Below are 19,461 nucleotides of genomic sequence, written 5' to 3' on the forward strand. Positions count from 1 at the left end.
GCAAGGCATGCTCTGGGGGAAACTGAAAGTAGGTTTGCATTTTCAACAAAATGAGGAATTGTTCCTTCCTGTTGATCTGTGGTTCCTTAACTTGCGCGAACAGGCGAATCAGGTCCCTCTTCCTTAAAATTATTCATATTCTTAGGTCACGTGTCCCTTGTTCCCTCAGTTCAGTCTCCGGTCCAATGCCTGAAGTGTGCATTTGTAACAGGAAATTTTATGGAAATGGTCTTATTTCTAGAGTCTCTTGTTGAAGCAGTTACTATTTTTTGTCTTCTTCATGCTGTAAGTGATCCTGCATTTGAAATGTGGGGATGTTGGGACTGTGAACAGCTTTGCACAGGGATAAAAGGAGGATTTAGGCCCACACACGCAGGGGCTAGTGTGGCTCTTACCTCTTTGTGGGGAAGGGGTTGGTGCTTCCCTTTTAAAGTGATTGGTGGATGGTAGTAATTGGAACCACTTATTGATCCTTTGCTCTGTAACAGTTCCTTTGCTAAGCAATTTCCATATCTGATCTCATTTAGTATTCACACAAACATGGAAAGGTTGTTGCCATCAACCCCATCATTTTACAGAGGAGGAACTAAGCTCACAGGAGAAGTTGCTTGAGGTTACAGAGCCCGTACATGAATGGTAGAGCTGTGAACTGAATACAGGTCTGTGGGGCTTCAAAGATCCTGAACTGTAGTTTCCACAGTACCAGGCTGCCTCTCTAGTGCAGAGTTTTCCTAAAATGGCAGGAGTTGTCAGCAGTGGGTGTTCATTGGGTGTGTGTGCATACACGCCTGATGTGATGATGGGTGTAGATGGTCAGTACTTTCTGGAGCCTGGTGGTGTCTTGAGAGCCCCGAGTGGGGGTCAGGATCTGGTCCCAGTCCCTGCTCTGTGATTACTGGCAGTTCACTACCTGTTCTCTGGACTCGTTTGAGCAGTTAGAACTCGAAGAAGGAATTAGAATAGATAAGCATTTTTAGAAGTTGTTAGCTACAGAACCTAAGCCCATTAGTAAAATTGCTAAGAAGAAAAAATGGGGGAGGGGAAGGTATACCTGCAAACATGTGCATATCTCTCTGCTCAACCCCTGAGGTACATGTACAGGAACCTCAAGACATTGAGAATCCATGTTTGAAAACTTTGAGTCTCCTATTCATGGCATTCTGGAATTCTTTGACTCTTGGAGATGAGTGGGATAGAGAAAGGGCCCTTGAGTCACAGTTATGGTAGATTTCAAGAACAACAGATATCTATCCAGAGTCACCTGTGCTTCCCTATTTCCTTGGTCCTACAGAAGATCAGCTTTCTATGCATCTCTGGGTTTTTTTTTTTTCCTTACATCGCTTCTGCACCTACTGACTGCTATAAGGTTGTCTGATACACTGAGTTCTTAACCCCCAGAGGGGCAAGACCAGGAAGCTTTGTTTCACCTGGCATGTGTAAGGACAGGGGCTTCTGAAGGGAACCTGAGGCAGGGGGCCTTTGTGTTAAGGATGCACTTATTTTTCTGTCATTTACATGTTACTTGTTAGATGTTGTCTGTGGCCATGGGAAAGCTCTATTGTCAGCCACCCACAGGAGGATCCCATGAGAAAACATTTATTTTTATTTTTAATTTTTTTAAAAAAGATTTTATTTTTTTATTTGACACACACACACATGCGTGAGCGCATGCACACACACAAACACACCTATGAGCTGGGGGAGGGGCAAAGGGAGAGGGAGAAGCAGACTACAGGATCATGACCTGAGTCTCAGGCAGATGCTTAACCAGCTGAGCCACCCAGGCGCCCCGGGAAGACATTCTTTTAGTTGTACAGGAACCATTAAAGTAGATTTGGGGCCTTTTTCCAGAAGTGGGCCTAGGCCATCGTTGTCCATGGGATATGTTGTTTTTTTCCTTCTGATTTATTGAAGCCCAAGTTAGGCTGTGTACACGATCAAGGGAGAATGTTTTAAGATGATCCTTTATAGTTCTTTGGAAGTAAAAAGGGTCAGGGCCAGGATATTGCTGTCTAAAGACAGTGATTCCTGAGTACCTTTGGCCATAGCGTGGGTCATTTTAGAATGGCCGTTGATGCTTTGGGTCTCTGGTTTGGACTTTAGGCTGAGGGACTTGAGGAATAGGCAGTTTGGGGTGGTGGAAGAAGAATTGGTCAGAGGTCAGCAGAGAGGCTTAGGTTCTACTCCCAGGTCTGCTTAGCTCTCTTTTAGCTCTTTTTCGAACTCAGGGCACACCCCTTCATTTAAGGCCTCCATTTTGAGCCTGCCATCAGGAGTAAGCTTCAAAATTGACCTCAGATGGCTGAAAATGTCCTTCTGGATGTTTGAAATGTCTGTAAAAATGGACAGTTTTCATTTTGATATAGTTGATGCTAACTTTCTTTCTTGGTAAGATAGTTGAAGAGGTATAGGCTTGGGTGGCTTGTTGGCACACTTGATATTTAAGATTTCATGAGAGTTGGGTTCTTAATGACCCCATTTGCAGGCTGGCCAGAACCACGTCATGGTTGCTTGTAAAGGGTATGTTTAGAGTTCCATAGCATTGCTTATCATTGCTTCTTTGCTTGCCAAATAGAGGCAGGAAGACAGGATCCCAGGCCTTTGTTGTAAGAATTCATCAGTCATTGCTGAGCTGCCTTATGTAGAATCCCTTATCATAGCCTCATGTCTTATTGCTTGTTTTAACCAACCAAGCATAACTATATATCCTTGTATCTAGTTTGCTAGCCACTTTGTTCTGTGTCGGTGATACTTGTGACGGATAATCAACTTTATTTTATAATACCAGGAGTAAAGTTCAGTAGGTAATTACTAATTGTCTGTGGCAATACACCAGAATCACCTGAAACACTTGTTAAAACTTCGAGAATCCCTGGTCTACAGTGAACCAGATGCTGTGTGAGAGAGAAATTGGGTGTGAGATGTGGTCCCTGGCCTTGGGGAGCCTGCCTCTGATTTGGTATCTGCCTTCTATATGAAGGTAGATCTAATCTGAGGCCCTGCAGGCGAGGTGCCAAAATGAGTCTTAGAGAAGTTCAGAGTAGGGAAAAATCTTTCTAGCTAGGAAGTCAGGAAGCTTTTACAGAACTATTGTGGTCATTTGAGCTGAGTGCTTAAGGGTCAATGACTAGGACATTCTAGGCAGGAAAATACTTTGATAAAGATGTGGAGGCGGAAATGTCACAAGGCAGTTTCATTAGGTGGCAATTAGCTCATCACTTTAAATTGTATATTGGTAAAGAGAAACAAAGTTTGGAAAATAATTGGGCTAAGATTGCATTGGACTTTGAACACTACAGAGTGAGGCTTTCATTAGAGGTGGCTAGCCATTGACAGGGGCCTATTTAGGACTGGAGGAGAGGTGGGGTGGTTTGGGGAGGGTAGAGAGTGTATGAAGAAGGCTGTAACTAGCCAGAAGGTCTTTGGCTTCCTTGTCGCATTCTTTTACTCCCAGGGATTTTTTTTTTTCCTTCCCTGTTTGGTGGCAAATTGATCCTGAAAACTTACCATGTTTACCTGTAGTAAACTGTTATGTGGTTACCAGTAATTCACTGGTAATCTTGACAAGATTAACTGTGATTTTTTTTTTTTAAATCCCTGGGACCAAAAAAAAAGAAAAACAAAGGTGGGTGAGGGGAGAGGTGGGTTCTAAGATGCAAAAGTTTGAAATAGTTGGTTTGAGTGCAACTAAGGAGAACTTTTGCAGTTGGATGCCTTATTTGGGATGAAGATTATTTGGATTTTCAGCTTCAGTCTTATAGCAAAGTGATTTTTGTTAGATTTCTTTTTCTAATGGAATAAAACTGGTAAGGTAGCAGGCACCATTTAGTGTTTTGGCCAAGTGTGTTTAGATGTGGTTACATGAAGGTTATTCATATGGATTATGAGATGAATGTGACCTCTAAAAACATGATACCTTTAGTAAGCAGTCATGTTTCTTTTAAAGTTTAAAAGATATTACTACTCTTAAGCCCAGAAAATAAAGATTGATAAAAATTAATAATTCACCAAGCAATAAATAAAACTGCATTTTTGTCACATTCTTAATTGTTTTACTGCTCTTTGTTCTTGGCCTAAATTCAATGCAATTCTTTTTTTCCATCAAAAAGCAGATGGATTTTGATCTGTATAGATAAAGAGAAAACCTACTATGTAATCTTGACTAAGAAATGAAGGCATGCATACTGCTTATTATCTTGAACATAAATAAGACTGCATGTGTTTCTTAATATTTTAATTCTCATACATTTATTATTGTGGTTGGAGCTCCTTTGTGTTTATGCTTTGAAAAGTTTTGTTGCTTTCATGAAACTGTAAGTTAAATCATGATATCTTCTTAAATTTTAGGTACTTACACTGTGAAATTTTATGATGGAGTAGTTCAGACTGTCAAACATATTCATGTCAAAGCTTTTTCCAAAGATCAGGTGAGAAATGTGGTTTTGTGCTTTGTGGTATGAATAATGCTAACATTGTAGTTCTGTTTCTCAAATAAAGACGTTACATTTGTTTATGATGGCAAAGTCTTTATTTCCTTCACCTGACACAATTTCACTAGAAAGCAATACACAAGTTTTCAGAAATTGTTAATATTTGTCTCTCTGCCATTTCCTGTTATCTGTTTTCCTCATCTTTTCTCAAAACTGTCTGGTTATTATTCTTTTTTTCTCTATCCCTGTGCCCTGTCCTTAGAACTGTTATTCATCATAGGGAACTTGCTAATGCTTGAGGAAACCTAGAGTGTATTTTCTCCTCATCTAACTTTGTCCTTTAGCTCACGACCATGACTTGGTGGTTTCAGAACTATAGTTTGGCATGAATTTGGCAATTGCTTGTGCTAGATATGCCTTGTTTGAAAATTTTGTTTCCTGTTGTTCCAGGCACCATGCATGTATTTGCTTGAGCATGACACAGGAGTTTTGATATAGGAAATATGGGCCATCTAGAAATGTTGCCTACTCTTTTCATACATTTTTCCCCTTTAGTCTTTTTCATGTTTATGCCTTAATGAAATAGTTGGGAAAGCAAGGTCAGGATTTGGGTATTGATGTTTTAAAACTTCTGATTGTTACTACTTGTTAACTTTTTGAGTAGTTGTTGATGTGACAGTATTTGGTGATGCTGGAACCTGTTGTGTCTTTTCTTATCAAATGCCTCTACTTATCACAAATTTTAGTAAATTCTTCTGTACATACATATATTTAGCAATTTCAGAGGGTTATGTCTCATGATATCTTTAAAGGTAGCATTAAGAATGTTTTTCCCTTTTGCTGGTTTTCCTTTAAAAGACACTTGAAACAGTTATAAAGGTTTAGCCCTGAAGATGTTTTCTCTGTGATCATTTGACCCTCAGGCATCTAAGGAGCTGCTATACAGTACTCTAAAATGTTATTTTGTGGGGTTCCTGACTGGCTCAGTCAGTAGAGCATGTGACTCTGGATCACAGGGTTGTGAGTTTGAGCCCCACATGTAGTGTAGTTTACTTAAAATTAAAAAAATAAGTAAAATGTTATTTTGGCCTTAAATTTGGCAATTTGTATGATGAGTTTGTGGAATGAGTTAATACAGATAGAGGACTGTGTAGATAAGAACTTATTCAGAATTGTCAAGACTGTATCTAGAATTCCCCAAGTGGAAGTCCGGGGCTCCAGATAACAAACATTCAACTGTTTACTCTGCTGTACTGAATAAATTGATTGATAGCACTTGTGGTGCTTTGGGTTGGAGATGAGCACCTTACCCAGTGTGGATTTGTGGGTGCTTCAGTTCCCAATTCCCAGCTATCCCTGAGTGTCTCACCTCATCTCAGACCTGGTGGGTGGTCAGGCATAGGCCCACAGTTCCTGCTTGTTTGTTTTTTTTCCCCAAGAGAGCATTGTATTTGCATAAACGACTTCTCAGGTCTCTTCAGCCCTAAGGATCTAGGGTTCCATAATGGCTACATACAAAGCTTAACTTCTTTTTTTTTTTTAATTATTTTTTAAATTTGCCTTTCTCTTTTAATCCCCTTCCTGCTCCAGCTCTTAAAAAAGTACCCAGAAAGTACCTTAAATACAAGGAAGCTCAAATAACCATGGCAAGCCAGCCCAAGATTAGCAGGCTCCCTCCCACAGGGGCCAAAGTCTGGAAACTGGGTCTGCACTCAACCTGGTAGTAAAAGCTGGTGCAGAATAAGATGGTTCTAGAGGCTAGTAGTAACCCGGCCCTGAGGGGCTTTCTACAACAGGACACCCGTAATAGGACCAGGCTGTGTAAGAAGTGGTGTTTGTTGGCCTTGTCGAAGAGCTTCTTCCCATAGGCATCTGGAAACTGGGTGCCCTGCGTCCTGTAGGAGGCCAAGCCTCAGGCCCCAGCCCTCGACAAGGTGCCCAAGTGATGGAAAGCAGCCCCTGGCCCGGCCATGACAGTGGATGGATGGTCACGTACCTCCAAAGCTTAACTTCTTAAAAATATCTGTCATAGACAATTTTTAAAGCTCTTTTCATATATTATTAGAATAGATTGAAGTTTTTTCTGTGTGATCATACTGCTCTAAATGTTTTGATAATTTATATATTAGGAACATTAACTTTTTTTGAAGTTATAAAAACAATACATGAGCTGTAGAAAATTTGAACACTATAGAAAAGCACAAAGAAAATAAAAATGAGGGGTGCCTGGGTGGCTCAGTCATTAAGTGTCTGCCTTTGGCTCGGGTCGTGGTCCCGGCATTTTCTTAGAACACCTCTGTCAGAAAGATTGCTTTGCAGAAGAAGTTCCTGGGGTATTTGTCTGTCCCTTTAATTATCTAGTGACTTATTAATAATCAAAATAGGGGAGATCACTCTGTGTCAGAAGGAATTGAACATGACTGTTGCCTTTTTAAAATTTAGGATTCATTCTCAAGCCTCAGAGTATGGATGGATATTTTCAGTGGTTCTTTCCATTATGTGACAAAGCATATATCCTGTTTTAATTTGTTTGTCTTCATACATTTGCAAAAAACCATCTGATTTTATATTTGCAAGTAATCACAAAGTGTGTTTCATCGCTATTTTGCTCATTTTAGAATATTGTGGGTAATGCTAGGCCTAAAGAAACAGATCACAAAAGTCTTCCATCATCTCCTGATAAACGAGAGAAGTTTAAAGAGCAAAGAAAAGCCACTGTCAATGTGAAGAAAGACAAGGAGGACAAAGCCTTGAAGACAGAAAAGCGACCCAAGCAGCCTGATAAAGAAGGAAAGTTAATTTGTTCTGAAAAGGGGAAGGTGTCAGAGAAGAGCCTTCCCAAGAACGAGAAGGAAGATAAGGAGAACATTTCAGAAAATGACAGAGAGTATTCTGGAGATGCTCAAGTGGATAAAAAACCTGAAAATGACATTGTGAAGAGCCCACAAGAAAACTTGAGGGAGCCAAAAAGAAAACGAGGCAGGCCCCCTTCCATAGCTCCTACTGGTGAGTTTCCCAAGTGGGGTCTGCATTGGGCAATGCCAGAGTGTTCTTCTGTGGCTCTTGGTGATTCTTTATCACTTCCATACTTCAGTTCATTTTTGTGACTGACTTTGAATCATCCTGTGATCTGAAAATAAGTTATGTTTGTGGAGCTGAATTTTAAGGGAGGCATGTATCCAGATGAATGTAAGTTGTAAAACATGTCCTTGACTAAGCTTCTGGGGTGGTACATAACTGTCCACTAGATGTTTCAGCTTATATGGTAAAAACTAATAAGCTGAGGCCTTTTGCCTGTGCCTATTCAAATGATCTCAGTTTAAGTAAGCTTAATAGAACCTGGGATTAGGAAATAATAGTTTTCCTGAGAGACATGAAAGAGGAAAGAAGTAATTAGATGTGGGTGTCTGACAGAGCCTGGATCAAAGACCACTGGACCTAGGAAGGCATGGGTGCATTTTGAAGTTGAGCTCTCTGGAGAGTGATTATGGGTTGGACATTTTCACAGTCTAAGTAAAAAACTGAGATGACTAATTGGTAAGAGTTAAGGTTAAAGCGTACAGGTTTAGGGAAGAATGTATAGTTATTTTAAAAAGTTGAAATTTAGAATTCTTCAGGAATATCCAAGAATAAAACACATCCTGAATTTCTTCCTAGATCAAACACTCTTTCTCTCGATCAGTTCAGTGGCATGAGGAACCCATAGGATCTCTAGTCTGAATGCTGGCTAGGATAATCTGGCAGTGGTCTTCACACATTCTTGCTTGTATATTTCCTACACGAATATTGAAAAACAGAATCCTTTAGTACATTTTAGAGTGATAGCTATTTTTTCTCACAAGTTTAAACAGCTGCAAATGACATATTTATATTTTAAATACTTTTTGCTTTGAAAATCATTAAATCGATTTTCATTAAAACTGCAGAGCTACAGAGTTAGCTCATTCATTGGTCCTGCATGATGTGGAATGCAAAGTGAGTCCTATCAATCCAGGCAGGTACATCAGACTTAATTTCTGTGGAAAAAAGTCTGCCTTAATTTACTTCAAATAAATATTAGTATTCATTCCCAGTAGACAGCTTTCTCACATCTGAGTTCTAACTTTTAGATAGGAAATTAGATATAGATTGATTTCTTCCCAGATGAATTAAGCCATCTCCTCCTTTAATGGTTGTAACTGAGTTTAGCCCTCAAAAGCTGAGCATGCTGGAATTGCCCGTAGGCCTCTTTATGGCCTAGACCTGCACTGTCCAGTATGGTAGCCACTAGCCACATGTGGCTGTTGAGTAGCTGAAATGTGGGTGGTCTGAATTGAGATGTGCTGTGAGTGTAAAATATACTCTGGAATTGAAATACTAGGTACAAAAGAACCCCGTAAAATATCTCAATTTTTAATGTTGATTACATGTCAAAATGACGTTTTTGGATGTATTGGGTTAAAATATATTCTTAAAATTAAATTTACTTTTTTTTTAAACTAAAAAGTTGAAAATTACACACGTGGCTTGCATTTGTGGCTCTCGTTATATTTCTGTCTGACAGCAGTGGCCTAAATTCACTGGCTTTCTCCTTAGGATTCTGGGAGAGAATTAAACCCCAACTGCCTAAGGCATCCATAGTGCATTGATGTCTCTTCCATGCATTGAGAATGGTACTAGTTGTAAACCATACTTGGGAGAATTGAGAAACTTACCTCTGTGTTCTCTGTTCAAATGAGGAACTCCAACTGAGAAGGTCTGGAGGTTTTAAACCTCTGGGCAGTGTACCATGTTAAGATGTAGGATGAGCGTTAGGCAGACTTTTTTATGTAAGTGGAAGAAGGGCACTTATGCAAGAAGAGGTGGAAAATGAGAACTGGTGGAAGTCTGATGTGTCCTCATCTCAGCTTAGGAAAGCATATATATATGGGAATTGAGTGCTCTGAAACAGATTCCCCTTTAGCTGTTCATGCTCTGGCTTGTACCCTCTGGAAAGTACGTACTGGGTTAGTTGTACTCAACTTTGCTGACTGCCCCATGAAGCCATATGACTTCACTCAGATTAAAAAAAGGTGGGGAGGCATTCAGTTTATTGCTTTCATTTTGTTAAGTGTAAGTTTCATACCAGGTAGGATTGATTTAATAGAGAAATGGTGTTTTCCAGGTTTGCCTGAGGCATTTCTCCCCAGTCAGAATCTCTGGAATTGTTAACAGCCTTCCCGGATGATTCTTAACTGTAAAACACTCATGTTTTGTGTAGTCAGCCCTGGTTTGTATGTGGTATCAAAGTGAAGAATGCTTACCAAGTATCTTCTATGTAGTTCAAATCTCCTTTAAAAATTGCTTGGAAAGGGCGCCTGGGTGGCTCAGTCGTTAAGCGTCTGCCTTCGGCTCAGGTCATGATCCCAGGGTCCTGGGATCGAGCCCCGCATCGGGCTCCCTGCTCTGCAGGAAGCCTGCTTCTCCCTCTCCCACTCCCCCTGCTTGTGTTCCCTCTCTCACTGTGTCTCTCTCTGTCAAATAAATAAATAAAATCTTAAAAAAAAAAAAATTGCTTGGAAAAAATTCATTGATCCAGTGCAGCGTTGAGCTCTCTAAAGTTTACAGATTTGATTGGAACAGGATCTGAGCTATTTAGGGAGGGTTGTTTGTATTTGTGTTTAATTTGGAATGTGTATGATTTCCAAGTTCTCACCACTTGGAACAAAATAACGTTGGCACATTGGGAAGATTGAACACAGCCGAGGAGTTCAGCATACTCATTAGGTTTGCCTCCTCAGAGCTCTGCCCTGTCTCTTGTTGGGCCTTTCGACATGGCTGATCTGAAGCTACTGGTCTTCAGTGAGTCTTCTTCCCCATTGCCCAAACCCCCAGCCCTCTGCGGGCCACCTCCCCAACTCTTTCCCCCTTTCTCCTTCTCTCTCAGCCTTCATCAGACCCCTTAGCCCCGCCTTACCCCCAAGCTTCCTAGTTTCATTTCTTTTGTTTTTTCTTCTGCCTGTTTTTTGGATTCTCATCTTTCATGATTGGGGAGAGCTTCTTAAATGTTGGGTTTAAAAATAAAGAGTGAATACTATCCAAGAGTTTAGTGTCTGCACTGCTAAATTATGTCAGAGCTGGATTTGTTGGGATCAGCAGCCTTGCCTGGAACACTATCAAATAGCATAGTCTCCTGAGATTTTTCTGGAATTGTTTTTAAGAGGTTATAAATGTTGACATTCTTTTTGGTCCCTCATAACCAGGACCAGTGCCAAGCTAACTAATTTAACAAGTAGAGATTGAAAACAATATTCAAACTATAGTCCCAGGTACGCATCTTAGGAATTAGCCTGAATGGTGGATTTCCTGAGTATTGGATAAGTCAAGTTTTGATGAGGAGATTTGATGGTGATAAAAATGACTTTTTTTTATTGCCCTTGCACCTTCATATTTTATAGTAGTCATGTTGAGGGTGCATAGGTGGCTCAGTCAGTTAAGTGTCTGCCTTTGGCTCAAGTCATGATCCTCGGGTCCTGGATTAAACGCCGCATTGGGCTCCCTGCTTCTCCCTCTCTGTCTATTCCCCGCCCCATGCTCACTCTCTCAAATAAATAAATAAAATCTTTTTTAAAAAAGGGAGGTGGGGAGGGTAAGGAGGGGGAGAAACAGACTCCCCGCTGAGCAGGGAGCCTGAAGCAGGGCTGGATCCCAGGACTGCACTCTGAGACATTGACCTGAGCCTGACCTGAGCCAAAGGCAGACACTTAACCGACTGAGCCACCCATTGTTTAAAAGAGAGGATTTAGAAGAGAAATGTATGCAGAGGGGCGCCTGGGTGGCTCAGTTGTTGAGCGTCTGCCTTCGGCTCAGGTCATGATCCCAGGGTCCTGGGACCAAGCCCCGCATCGGGCTCCCTGCTTTGCGGGGAACCTGCTTCTCCCTCTCCCACTCCGCCTGCTTGTGTTCCCTCTCTCGCTGTGTCTCTCTCTGTCAAATAAATAAAATCTTAAAAAAAAAGAAGTGTATGCAGAGCTGGGTCATAGGAGAAACCAAAAAAAGAGATGAAGGAAGGGGTGCCTGTTTGGCTCAGTTGGTAGAACATGTGACTCTTGATGTTGTGGATGTTGTGGTCGTGAGTTTGTGTCCCACATTGGGTGTAGAGATTACTTAAATAAATCTTTAAAAAAGAAAGAGATGAAGGAGGTCAGTCTACAGGGTGTCAGCATCTCATATTTAAGGAAGTGGTTTCTCACCTATTACACTTTTATTTTCTTATTAGCCTTTTGGGGGTCTGTTTATTATATGTGTGTGTGTGTGTGTGTGTTATCTATATATAATCAGGATTGGGCATGAAGAAATTACATAACTTCTTTTGTGTTGTTTTATATACACTGTAGCTGTGGATTCGAACTCTCAAACTTTGCAGCCGATAACATTGGAATTGAGAAGGCGGAAAATATCAAAAGGAAGTGAAGTCCCGTTAAAACGTCCCCGGCTTGACAAAAATTCATGTGAGTCTCTGGTTTGTGTATGTGTGTGTCTAGAACTTGATGTTGATTGGGTTAACCTGCTCTGTATTCATGTTGTTTCCTACTCCGTATATTTAGGCTCTAATGCTGTTTTTGGTCACAGGAGCTAATGTGGATGGTTTGGGTTGGATAAGAAGGAGTTTTGCTTAAAGAAGAATAAATCCCAAAGCACAAACTGTATAATAATGTTGGATTCAGTGGTGTCATCTTTATACCCATAAACTACATTTCCATTGGAAATTTAATGGCTTAGGAAGGGATGGATTTCATATGTTGAGTAAAACTTTAAAAATGCTGTTGATTTAAAAAAAGTACTTTGGCTCCAAAAACGATTTGTGATTTTTCTAAGGCTTTATAAACCTTATTGACTTTAAAAATTAGTATATAGACTTTTAAGTTGGGAAGCCCCAAAATAGAACTTAGATGTCAAGATTAGGGCATGACCTTAAAACATATTTTTCAGACCATGAATAAGGGTGATTCTATCCTGGAAGAGAGACTGCCTTTATTTAAAACTAAAAATTAAGAAAGGATATTTCCTTTTATCACTGGTCTAATATTCTAGAAGTCTCTCTAAAGCCCTTAGAGAGGTAACCAGCCCAGAAATCTGTAATAGCAGAGTTATTTCTTCTTAATTGGGTTCTTGACCATAACCCTCTTAATGGTTTGTAGCTCAGGAAAAGTCAAAAACCTATTCGGAAAACACTGACAAAGATTTATCGAGGAGACGGTCCTCCAGGCTGTCTACTAATGGGACACATGAGATCCTAGATCCTGACTTGGTTGTATCAGATTTGGTTGATACGGTTAATACTGATCCTCTGCAAAACACATCATCCAGTAACAAGGAATCTGAAGAAGGTGAGTCGGAGTGTGTTCTAGAATTGTCTTGCCAGCTTGTCTGTCTAGTGAGAACCAATCTAAATCATTGTATACTACCTCCACAAGTTTTAGATAGTGTTGAAATTAAATTTGTAAATGGGTTGCAGGGTTTCTTATACCGTTCTTCACTGGTGATTCAGTAGACAAACTGTACACATTTGTGATTGGTTTTAGTTAAATATTTCTGAATGTTGGGTTGGAGGTGTAGTGCTTTACGAATCCTGTCCCTCTCTCTTTGTTTCTAGTGCCATCTCGTTCTAGTGCTTCTGCCTTTTTGTCAGCACTTCAGAAAATCCTCTGTTTACTTTGGTCTCTTATTGGCCTTTTTCTTTGAGATGCTCACAGCTCTGGCTGTTATGTGCTGGAAACTGTGAATGTATTCTTGTATGCTGTGAGGTGAATGGCTTCCTCTAAAAAGTCCTTGGATATCTTAGTCGGCTGTGGGACTTTTGGTTGTTTATATATCTGTATATGTTCCCTGGGCTTTCTTTTTTTTTTTTCTTTTCTTTTTTTCTTCTAGGTCAGTTGAAATCTCCTTTGGAAGCTGACCAGGTCTCATCTACACTGACTTGCCACTCCTTTGGTGATGGATTGGAGGCTGCAGGCTTGGAGTTGAACTGCAAGTCAATGGGAGAAAACAGTATGAAGACGGAACCGGCTTCTCCTCTTGCTGAGTTACAAGAGATTTCTACTGTGGCAGGTTCCTATTTAGTGTTAACTTAATTGTCTTCTATATATACTTTTGCTTCTGCTTTGATGGTGAATTAAAAAAAATGGACTTTTCTATGATGTTTTTTCACCTTATTAATATTTTCTTACCGTTTTAATGCTATATCCTTTTCATTTTTGATATTGCTAATTTGTGTTCCCTCTCTTTTGATTAGTATAGATTTATCAATTTTGTTGATGGTTTCAAAGAACCAATGTTTTACTTTAATTTTCTCTGTCTTTTTAAAATGCCATTGATTTCTGTTGTTTTCTTATCTTTTTTAAAAAATTTCTGTTCGGATCTTATTTTCTTCCTTGACATTTTTCTAGAAACTTAGATCATTGGGGAAAAAAAACACAAAAAAACAAAAACTTAGGTCATTAGTTTTAGATCTTCTTTTCTAGCATTAGCATTTAAAATTACAAATTTCCCATTAAGCACTGCTTTAGCTACATGCTGCAAATTTTGATGTGTTGTATTTTCAGTTTCGTTCAATTTAAGATATATTGTGATTTATTTGTTGATAATGGGTTAACTTTGAAGTGTGTTGTTTCATTTCCAAGTTTTGGGGTTTTTAGAAAGACTTTATTGTTACTGATTTGTAATGTAATTCCATTGTGGTCCGAGAGCATACTTTATAGGATTTCAGTCTTTTAAAATTTGTTGGGACTTAATTTTATGGCCCAGCATATGATCTGTCTTGGTGAATGCTCCATATACACTTGGAAAAAAAAATGTGTGTTCTGCCATTATATATCTGTTCTGTATCTGTCAGTTAGGTCAAGGTGATTGATGGTGTTTTTCTGACATATATCTCCATTGATTTTGTTTTTTTGTCTAATTCTATCAGTTTCCAAGGAAGGGATGTTAAAAATCTCTAACCATGATTATGGATTTGTCTATTTCTCCAATGAATTCTGTCAGTTTTGCTTCATGTATTTTGAAGTTTTGTTATTAGGAGCATACACATTTATAATTGTTATGCCCTCTTGGTGAATTGTCCCCTTTATAATGTGAGATATCATGCTATTTTTGGTAATAGACTTTGACTTGAAGTCTGCTTTATCTGATACTAGTACAGATACTTTTGCTTTCTGTATGCATGGTGTATCTATTGCTGTCCTTTTCTTTCAACATAACTATGTCTTTAAATTCAAAGTGTGTCTTTTATAGATGTGTCTTTTATAGATAGTATATACCTCTTTGGGTTTTGGTTTTAACTGCAATGTGTAGTTTGTTTACATTAAATGTAATTATTGATACAGTTGCTTTTAGATCTACCACTTTGCTTTTTGTTTCCTGTTTATCCTGTGTTTTGTTCTTTTCCACCTTTCCTGTTTTTTAGGTTAATTGAATTTTTTTTCAAATTTCATTTTAATTTAGCTATTAGCTATTAGCTGTACTTCTTAGCATTTGTTTTAGAGGTTACTGTAGGGATTATGATATGTATCCTTAACTTTCATAGTTTACTTTTAATATTGAACCACTTTATATAAAATGTGTGGTCTACTAATCTTTACCCCTTTTATGCTCTACCTGTCTCATGATATATCTATATATGCTATAAAATAATTTTTGCTCTTAATAACTATGTATTATAAAGATGAAGAAGACAAAAAAGGCTTATTTATGCACATATTTACCATTTCCACTTCTTCATACCTTCCTGATAATTCTTTCCAGCCTTAAAATTTTCCTGTAGTTTTTCTTGTAGTGCAGGTTTCCTGGACTCTCTTGGTTTTTGTTTTTCTGAATGACTTTAACTTTGAAACTTGAAGGATATTTCCACTGGGTATACAATGTGGGGTTTACAGTTTTTTTGTTTTGTTTTTCTTTTTAAGCACTGTAAAGGTGTTGTTCATGGTCCTTTGGCCTCTGTTTCTGAAGGGAAGTTAGTGATCATTCATATCATTGTTTCTCCGTGTACAATGTGTTTTCCTTTTGGTTGCTTTTTTTTTTTTAAGATTTTATTTATTTATTTGACAGAGAGAGACACAGCGGGAGTGGGAGAGGGAGAAGCAGGCTTCCCGCTGAGCAGGGAGCCCGATGTGGGGCTTGATCCCAGGACCCTGGGATCATGACCTGAGCCGAAGGCAGGCGATTAACGACTGAGCCACCCAGGTGCCCCCCTTTTGGTTGCTTTTAAGATTTTTCTCTTTATCATTGCTTTTTAGCAGTTTGACTATGTTTTTTTTTTTTTTTTAAAGATTTTATTTATTTATTTGACAGAGAGTCAGGAACATAAGTAGGGGGAGAGGAGAAGCAGGCCTCCCGCTGAGCAGGGAGCCCAATGCAGGGCTTGATCCCAGGACTCCGGGATCATGACCTGAGCCGAAGGCAGATGCTCAATGGCTGAGCCACCCAGGCACCCCTATGATGTATTTTTTTTTAACCTATTTGAGAGTCACTGAGCTTGAATTTGAAAATTAATGTTTTTTATCAAATTTCAACCATTATTTCTCTGAATATTTTTTTCTATCCCATTCTCTCTCTTTCTGTCTTCCTTTATTGGTGATTCACATTAGAATTAGCTTAGAGCTTTTGATACTGGGCCACAGGTCACTGGGACATAGTGACTTTTTCTTTTCTTTTCCCCGCCTTTTCCCCCTCTTTTTCAAATTGAATAATTTCTATTTTCCAAATTCTTTCTTCTCTCAATTCCAATCTGCTGTTAAGCCCATCCAGTGAATTTTTTATTTCTGATGTTTTTATTTTTATTATTTATTTATTTATTTAGGTTTTTATTTTTAAAAAATTTTTTTCAAGATTTTATTTATTTGACAGAGAGAGAGAGAGAGAAAACGAGCACAAGTATGGGGACCAGGAGCGGGAGTGGGAGAGAGAGAAGCAGGCTCCCTGCTGAGCAGGGAGCCCAATGCAGGGCTCAATCCCAGGACCCTGAGATCATGACCCAAGCCGAAGGCAGACGCTTAACCAACTGAGCCACCCAGGCACTCCATTTCTGATGTTTTTTTAGTTCCAGAGTTCCCGTTTTCCTCTAGCTTCTCTGCTGAGATCTTGGAGTCTGTAAATTCATTATGAGTGTAGTTTTAATAGTTGCTTTAAAGCCCCTGTCTACCAAGTTCAACATCTAGATTATCTTGAAGTTAATCTCCATTGATTGAGTTTTTTTTTCTCCTGCCTGCAGATCACATTTTCCCTTTTCTTCAGATGTCTAATATTTTGTATTGCATCCTGTACAGGGTGTCTGCTATGTTGTCAAGCTTGAATTATATTATGTTCCTCCAAAGAATGCTGATTTCTTTGTTCAAAAGGGCAATTAATTTGGCTTAACTCAAATTCCAAATTTTTTTCCTCTGCAGTGGGCAGCAGCTGAAATCTCTGCTCAATTCTTTTAACTTTTGTTGGGCTGCTTGAAACTGTACATTCAAAGATCAGCCAGAAATTTAGGCAGAGTTTATATGAAGAAATTGAGGCCACCCTTTGGTGGCGTTCCTTTTTAGGACTTTCTCCCTCATTTTCTAGCTGTTGTAGTTGCCCTGAACTTTGTCTTTTATATCTTCAACCAGTAAGAGTTAAGTTTCTTACTTGAGTTTTAGCTACCTGGTGTTACGGACTGGAGCCTGCCTTTAGGTGAAAAGCCTTAGAATATGGGAAACTTATCTAGTGCTGTTCTCTTATTCCAATTATCCAACTCTTGTTTCTGCGGGCTTTTTGTTACTCTTTAGTGCCTTTTCATATTTGTTTTTTAATATTTTTTTGTAGTTTATAATGGTTGTATGCAAAAGGGATGTTCGACTATGAGCTTTTCTAACATGACTGAAAGAGAAAATGTTATGGTAATAGGCAGCCTAGGAAGTTGTACACATTCATGACTACACAGAGGGATTTTTTCTTTTAAGTAGTGATTGCTTGTTGCATTAATAGCTACTTGGATGTAACATTTCGATAATGTTATATTTGTGGTAAATGTTCAGAGTCCAGGATGGTGCTGACCATGAATAAATCTTGATCTTTGCCTTTTACAGTGAAGAACATCTAAGCCACTTTTTTTGTGTGTATGTGTATTTTTTATTTTCCTTTTTAAAAAGTACTATAAAAATACTGATCATAAAAATGTCTATATAGAGGCTTTAGGAGTTAAAGTGAGAAGTGTCTTCTATCTTGCTCCTTTTCCCTTGGGTAAACCTCTTTTGTTTGTTATTTTTCCAGATCCTTTTCTATATGTTTACCATAGGTAGGGAAGCAATTAAGATTTAAATATAATTGGTTTAATTCTAGCCTTATTGTTCTCTTGCTTTTGTAGTCTTCTGGAGATCTATCTTTGTCAGTACACTTGTTTTTTTTTTTTTTTTAAGATTTTATTTATATATTTGACACAGAGAGAGCACAAGCAGGGGGAGCAGCAGGCAGAGGGAGAGGGAGAACCAGGCTCCCTGCTAAGGAAAGAGCCCGATGCAGACTCGATCCCAGGACTCTGGGATCATGACCTGAGCCGAAGGCAGTGGCTTAACCACCTGAGCCACCCAGGCGCCCCTTGTTTCATTCTTTTTAATGATTGAATATTAGGGTCTTGTAAGAATGTTCCATCATATATTTAACCATTTCCCTTTTGATGGACATTTAGAGTGTTTCTGAGCAATCAGTGTTTCAAACAATGATGCAGTGGTATTCCTTGAATATATATTTTTGACCACTTGGTGAATAGCCCTTTGGGATAACTTTCTTTGAGTATTGCTGGATTTAAGGGAATGCACATTTTAAATTGCATCAACGAATTACCCTCCAAAAAGACCATTCCACTTAATATTTTGACTAAGAGTATGATAGAGTATTTTTTCCCTTACATCCTTGCCATCTATGGATATTATTCATCTTTTAAATTTTCTCAAATTTGTGTTAACATTGGAAACAAGACTTCATTTTTTAAGTTCTGTGGTTTTTTTTAAATGAGATTGAACATTTTTCATGTGTTTATTGAATATTTTTATCTATTTTTCTGTGAATTTTCTTTGCTCACTTCCTATTGGGTTGTTTTTATTATTGATTTGCACAATAAGGTTTTCTTTGTACATTATGGATATTGATCCTTTGTCTTTTATATAAATTGTACTTTATTTTCTCTTGGTCTTTCCACTTGTCTTTTACTTTTATTTATTGTAATTTATAACACCGAAATTAATTAATTTCCTTCAGTATTTAGAAAACATAGTTATGATCATAATATGCATATAATCAATATTATTACATATGTATTTTACCATATTTAAAAAATCACATTAATTATTGTATAAGCCACCCTTTAAAATTTTTCATGAAAGCCAAAGTGTTTTCCACTGATAGCTCATACCCCAAAGTTCTTGATCAACATTCATCTTTAAAAATTTCTTTATTTTGCAGTGTTTGACTTATCATGAATTGAAAAGAGTAGAATAAGGGAGAAAGGAATTAAGTGTAGGTGAATTTTGGCATTTCCTAGATGTTTGTGATGGCCTAAGGGCTTGCAGGGTAGCCTTCTTCTGGACTACGGCAGACATAATGAGGGGAAGACATAGCCTTTTGGAAAATTTAGCCAGAAATGAGCTGTGGAATCAAATCTAATGAGATTCTATTGATGACATGGTTCTAGACCTGGAAAGTGTTCCTTTGGTAAATATGGGTCATCTGTAACCTTCTCCCTTTCCAGTGTGTGGAGAGTATGGGCTCTGTTATTCTCAAAATAAAACTTCTTATGTACGTATGAGCCCAGAGGAAGAATGAAGCTTGAGGAGATTTGTGGGTTGCCCATTGTTCCCTGGAGAAGAATATGCTGAGACTTTCTTTTAGTGAGAATCTTGGGGAAATAGTAAAGGTTAAATGAGATTTTGCTAACAAGCTTCGATTGCACACCTTTTTTTACTCAGTTGAAATACCTTATGAACCTGCTAAGTACCAGGCACTGTGCTAAAATAAGTAGTATCATTGATACAAGATCAGTAAGACTTAATGGCTA

The 19,461-nt window shown here is 38.6% G+C and overlaps 1 protein-coding gene and 1 pseudogene across 1 annotated transcript in view; one reads left to right on the forward strand and one right to left on the reverse strand.

Annotated features, from left to right (window-relative positions):
• PHF20 (PHD finger protein 20) overlaps nt 1-19,461 on the forward strand; it is a 143,937-nt gene that overhangs the window by 65,905 nt on the left and 58,571 nt on the right. The window contains exons 5-9 of the mRNA XM_021689055.2: nt 4,348-4,427; nt 7,049-7,436; nt 11,786-11,899; nt 12,590-12,778; nt 13,320-13,499. Of these exons, the coding sequence (XP_021544730.1) occupies nt 4,348-4,427; nt 7,049-7,436; nt 11,786-11,899; nt 12,590-12,778; nt 13,320-13,499 (951 nt within the window). The remainder of the gene's footprint in view (nt 1-4,347; nt 4,428-7,048; nt 7,437-11,785; nt 11,900-12,589; nt 12,779-13,319; nt 13,500-19,461) is intronic.
• LOC110579415 lies at nt 6,064-6,402 on the reverse strand (annotated as a pseudogene).

Source organism: Neomonachus schauinslandi, chromosome 10, assembly GCF_002201575.2.
Source record: "Neomonachus schauinslandi chromosome 10, ASM220157v2, whole genome shotgun sequence".
Classification (NCBI taxonomy): domain Eukaryota; kingdom Metazoa; phylum Chordata; class Mammalia; order Carnivora; family Phocidae; genus Neomonachus; species Neomonachus schauinslandi.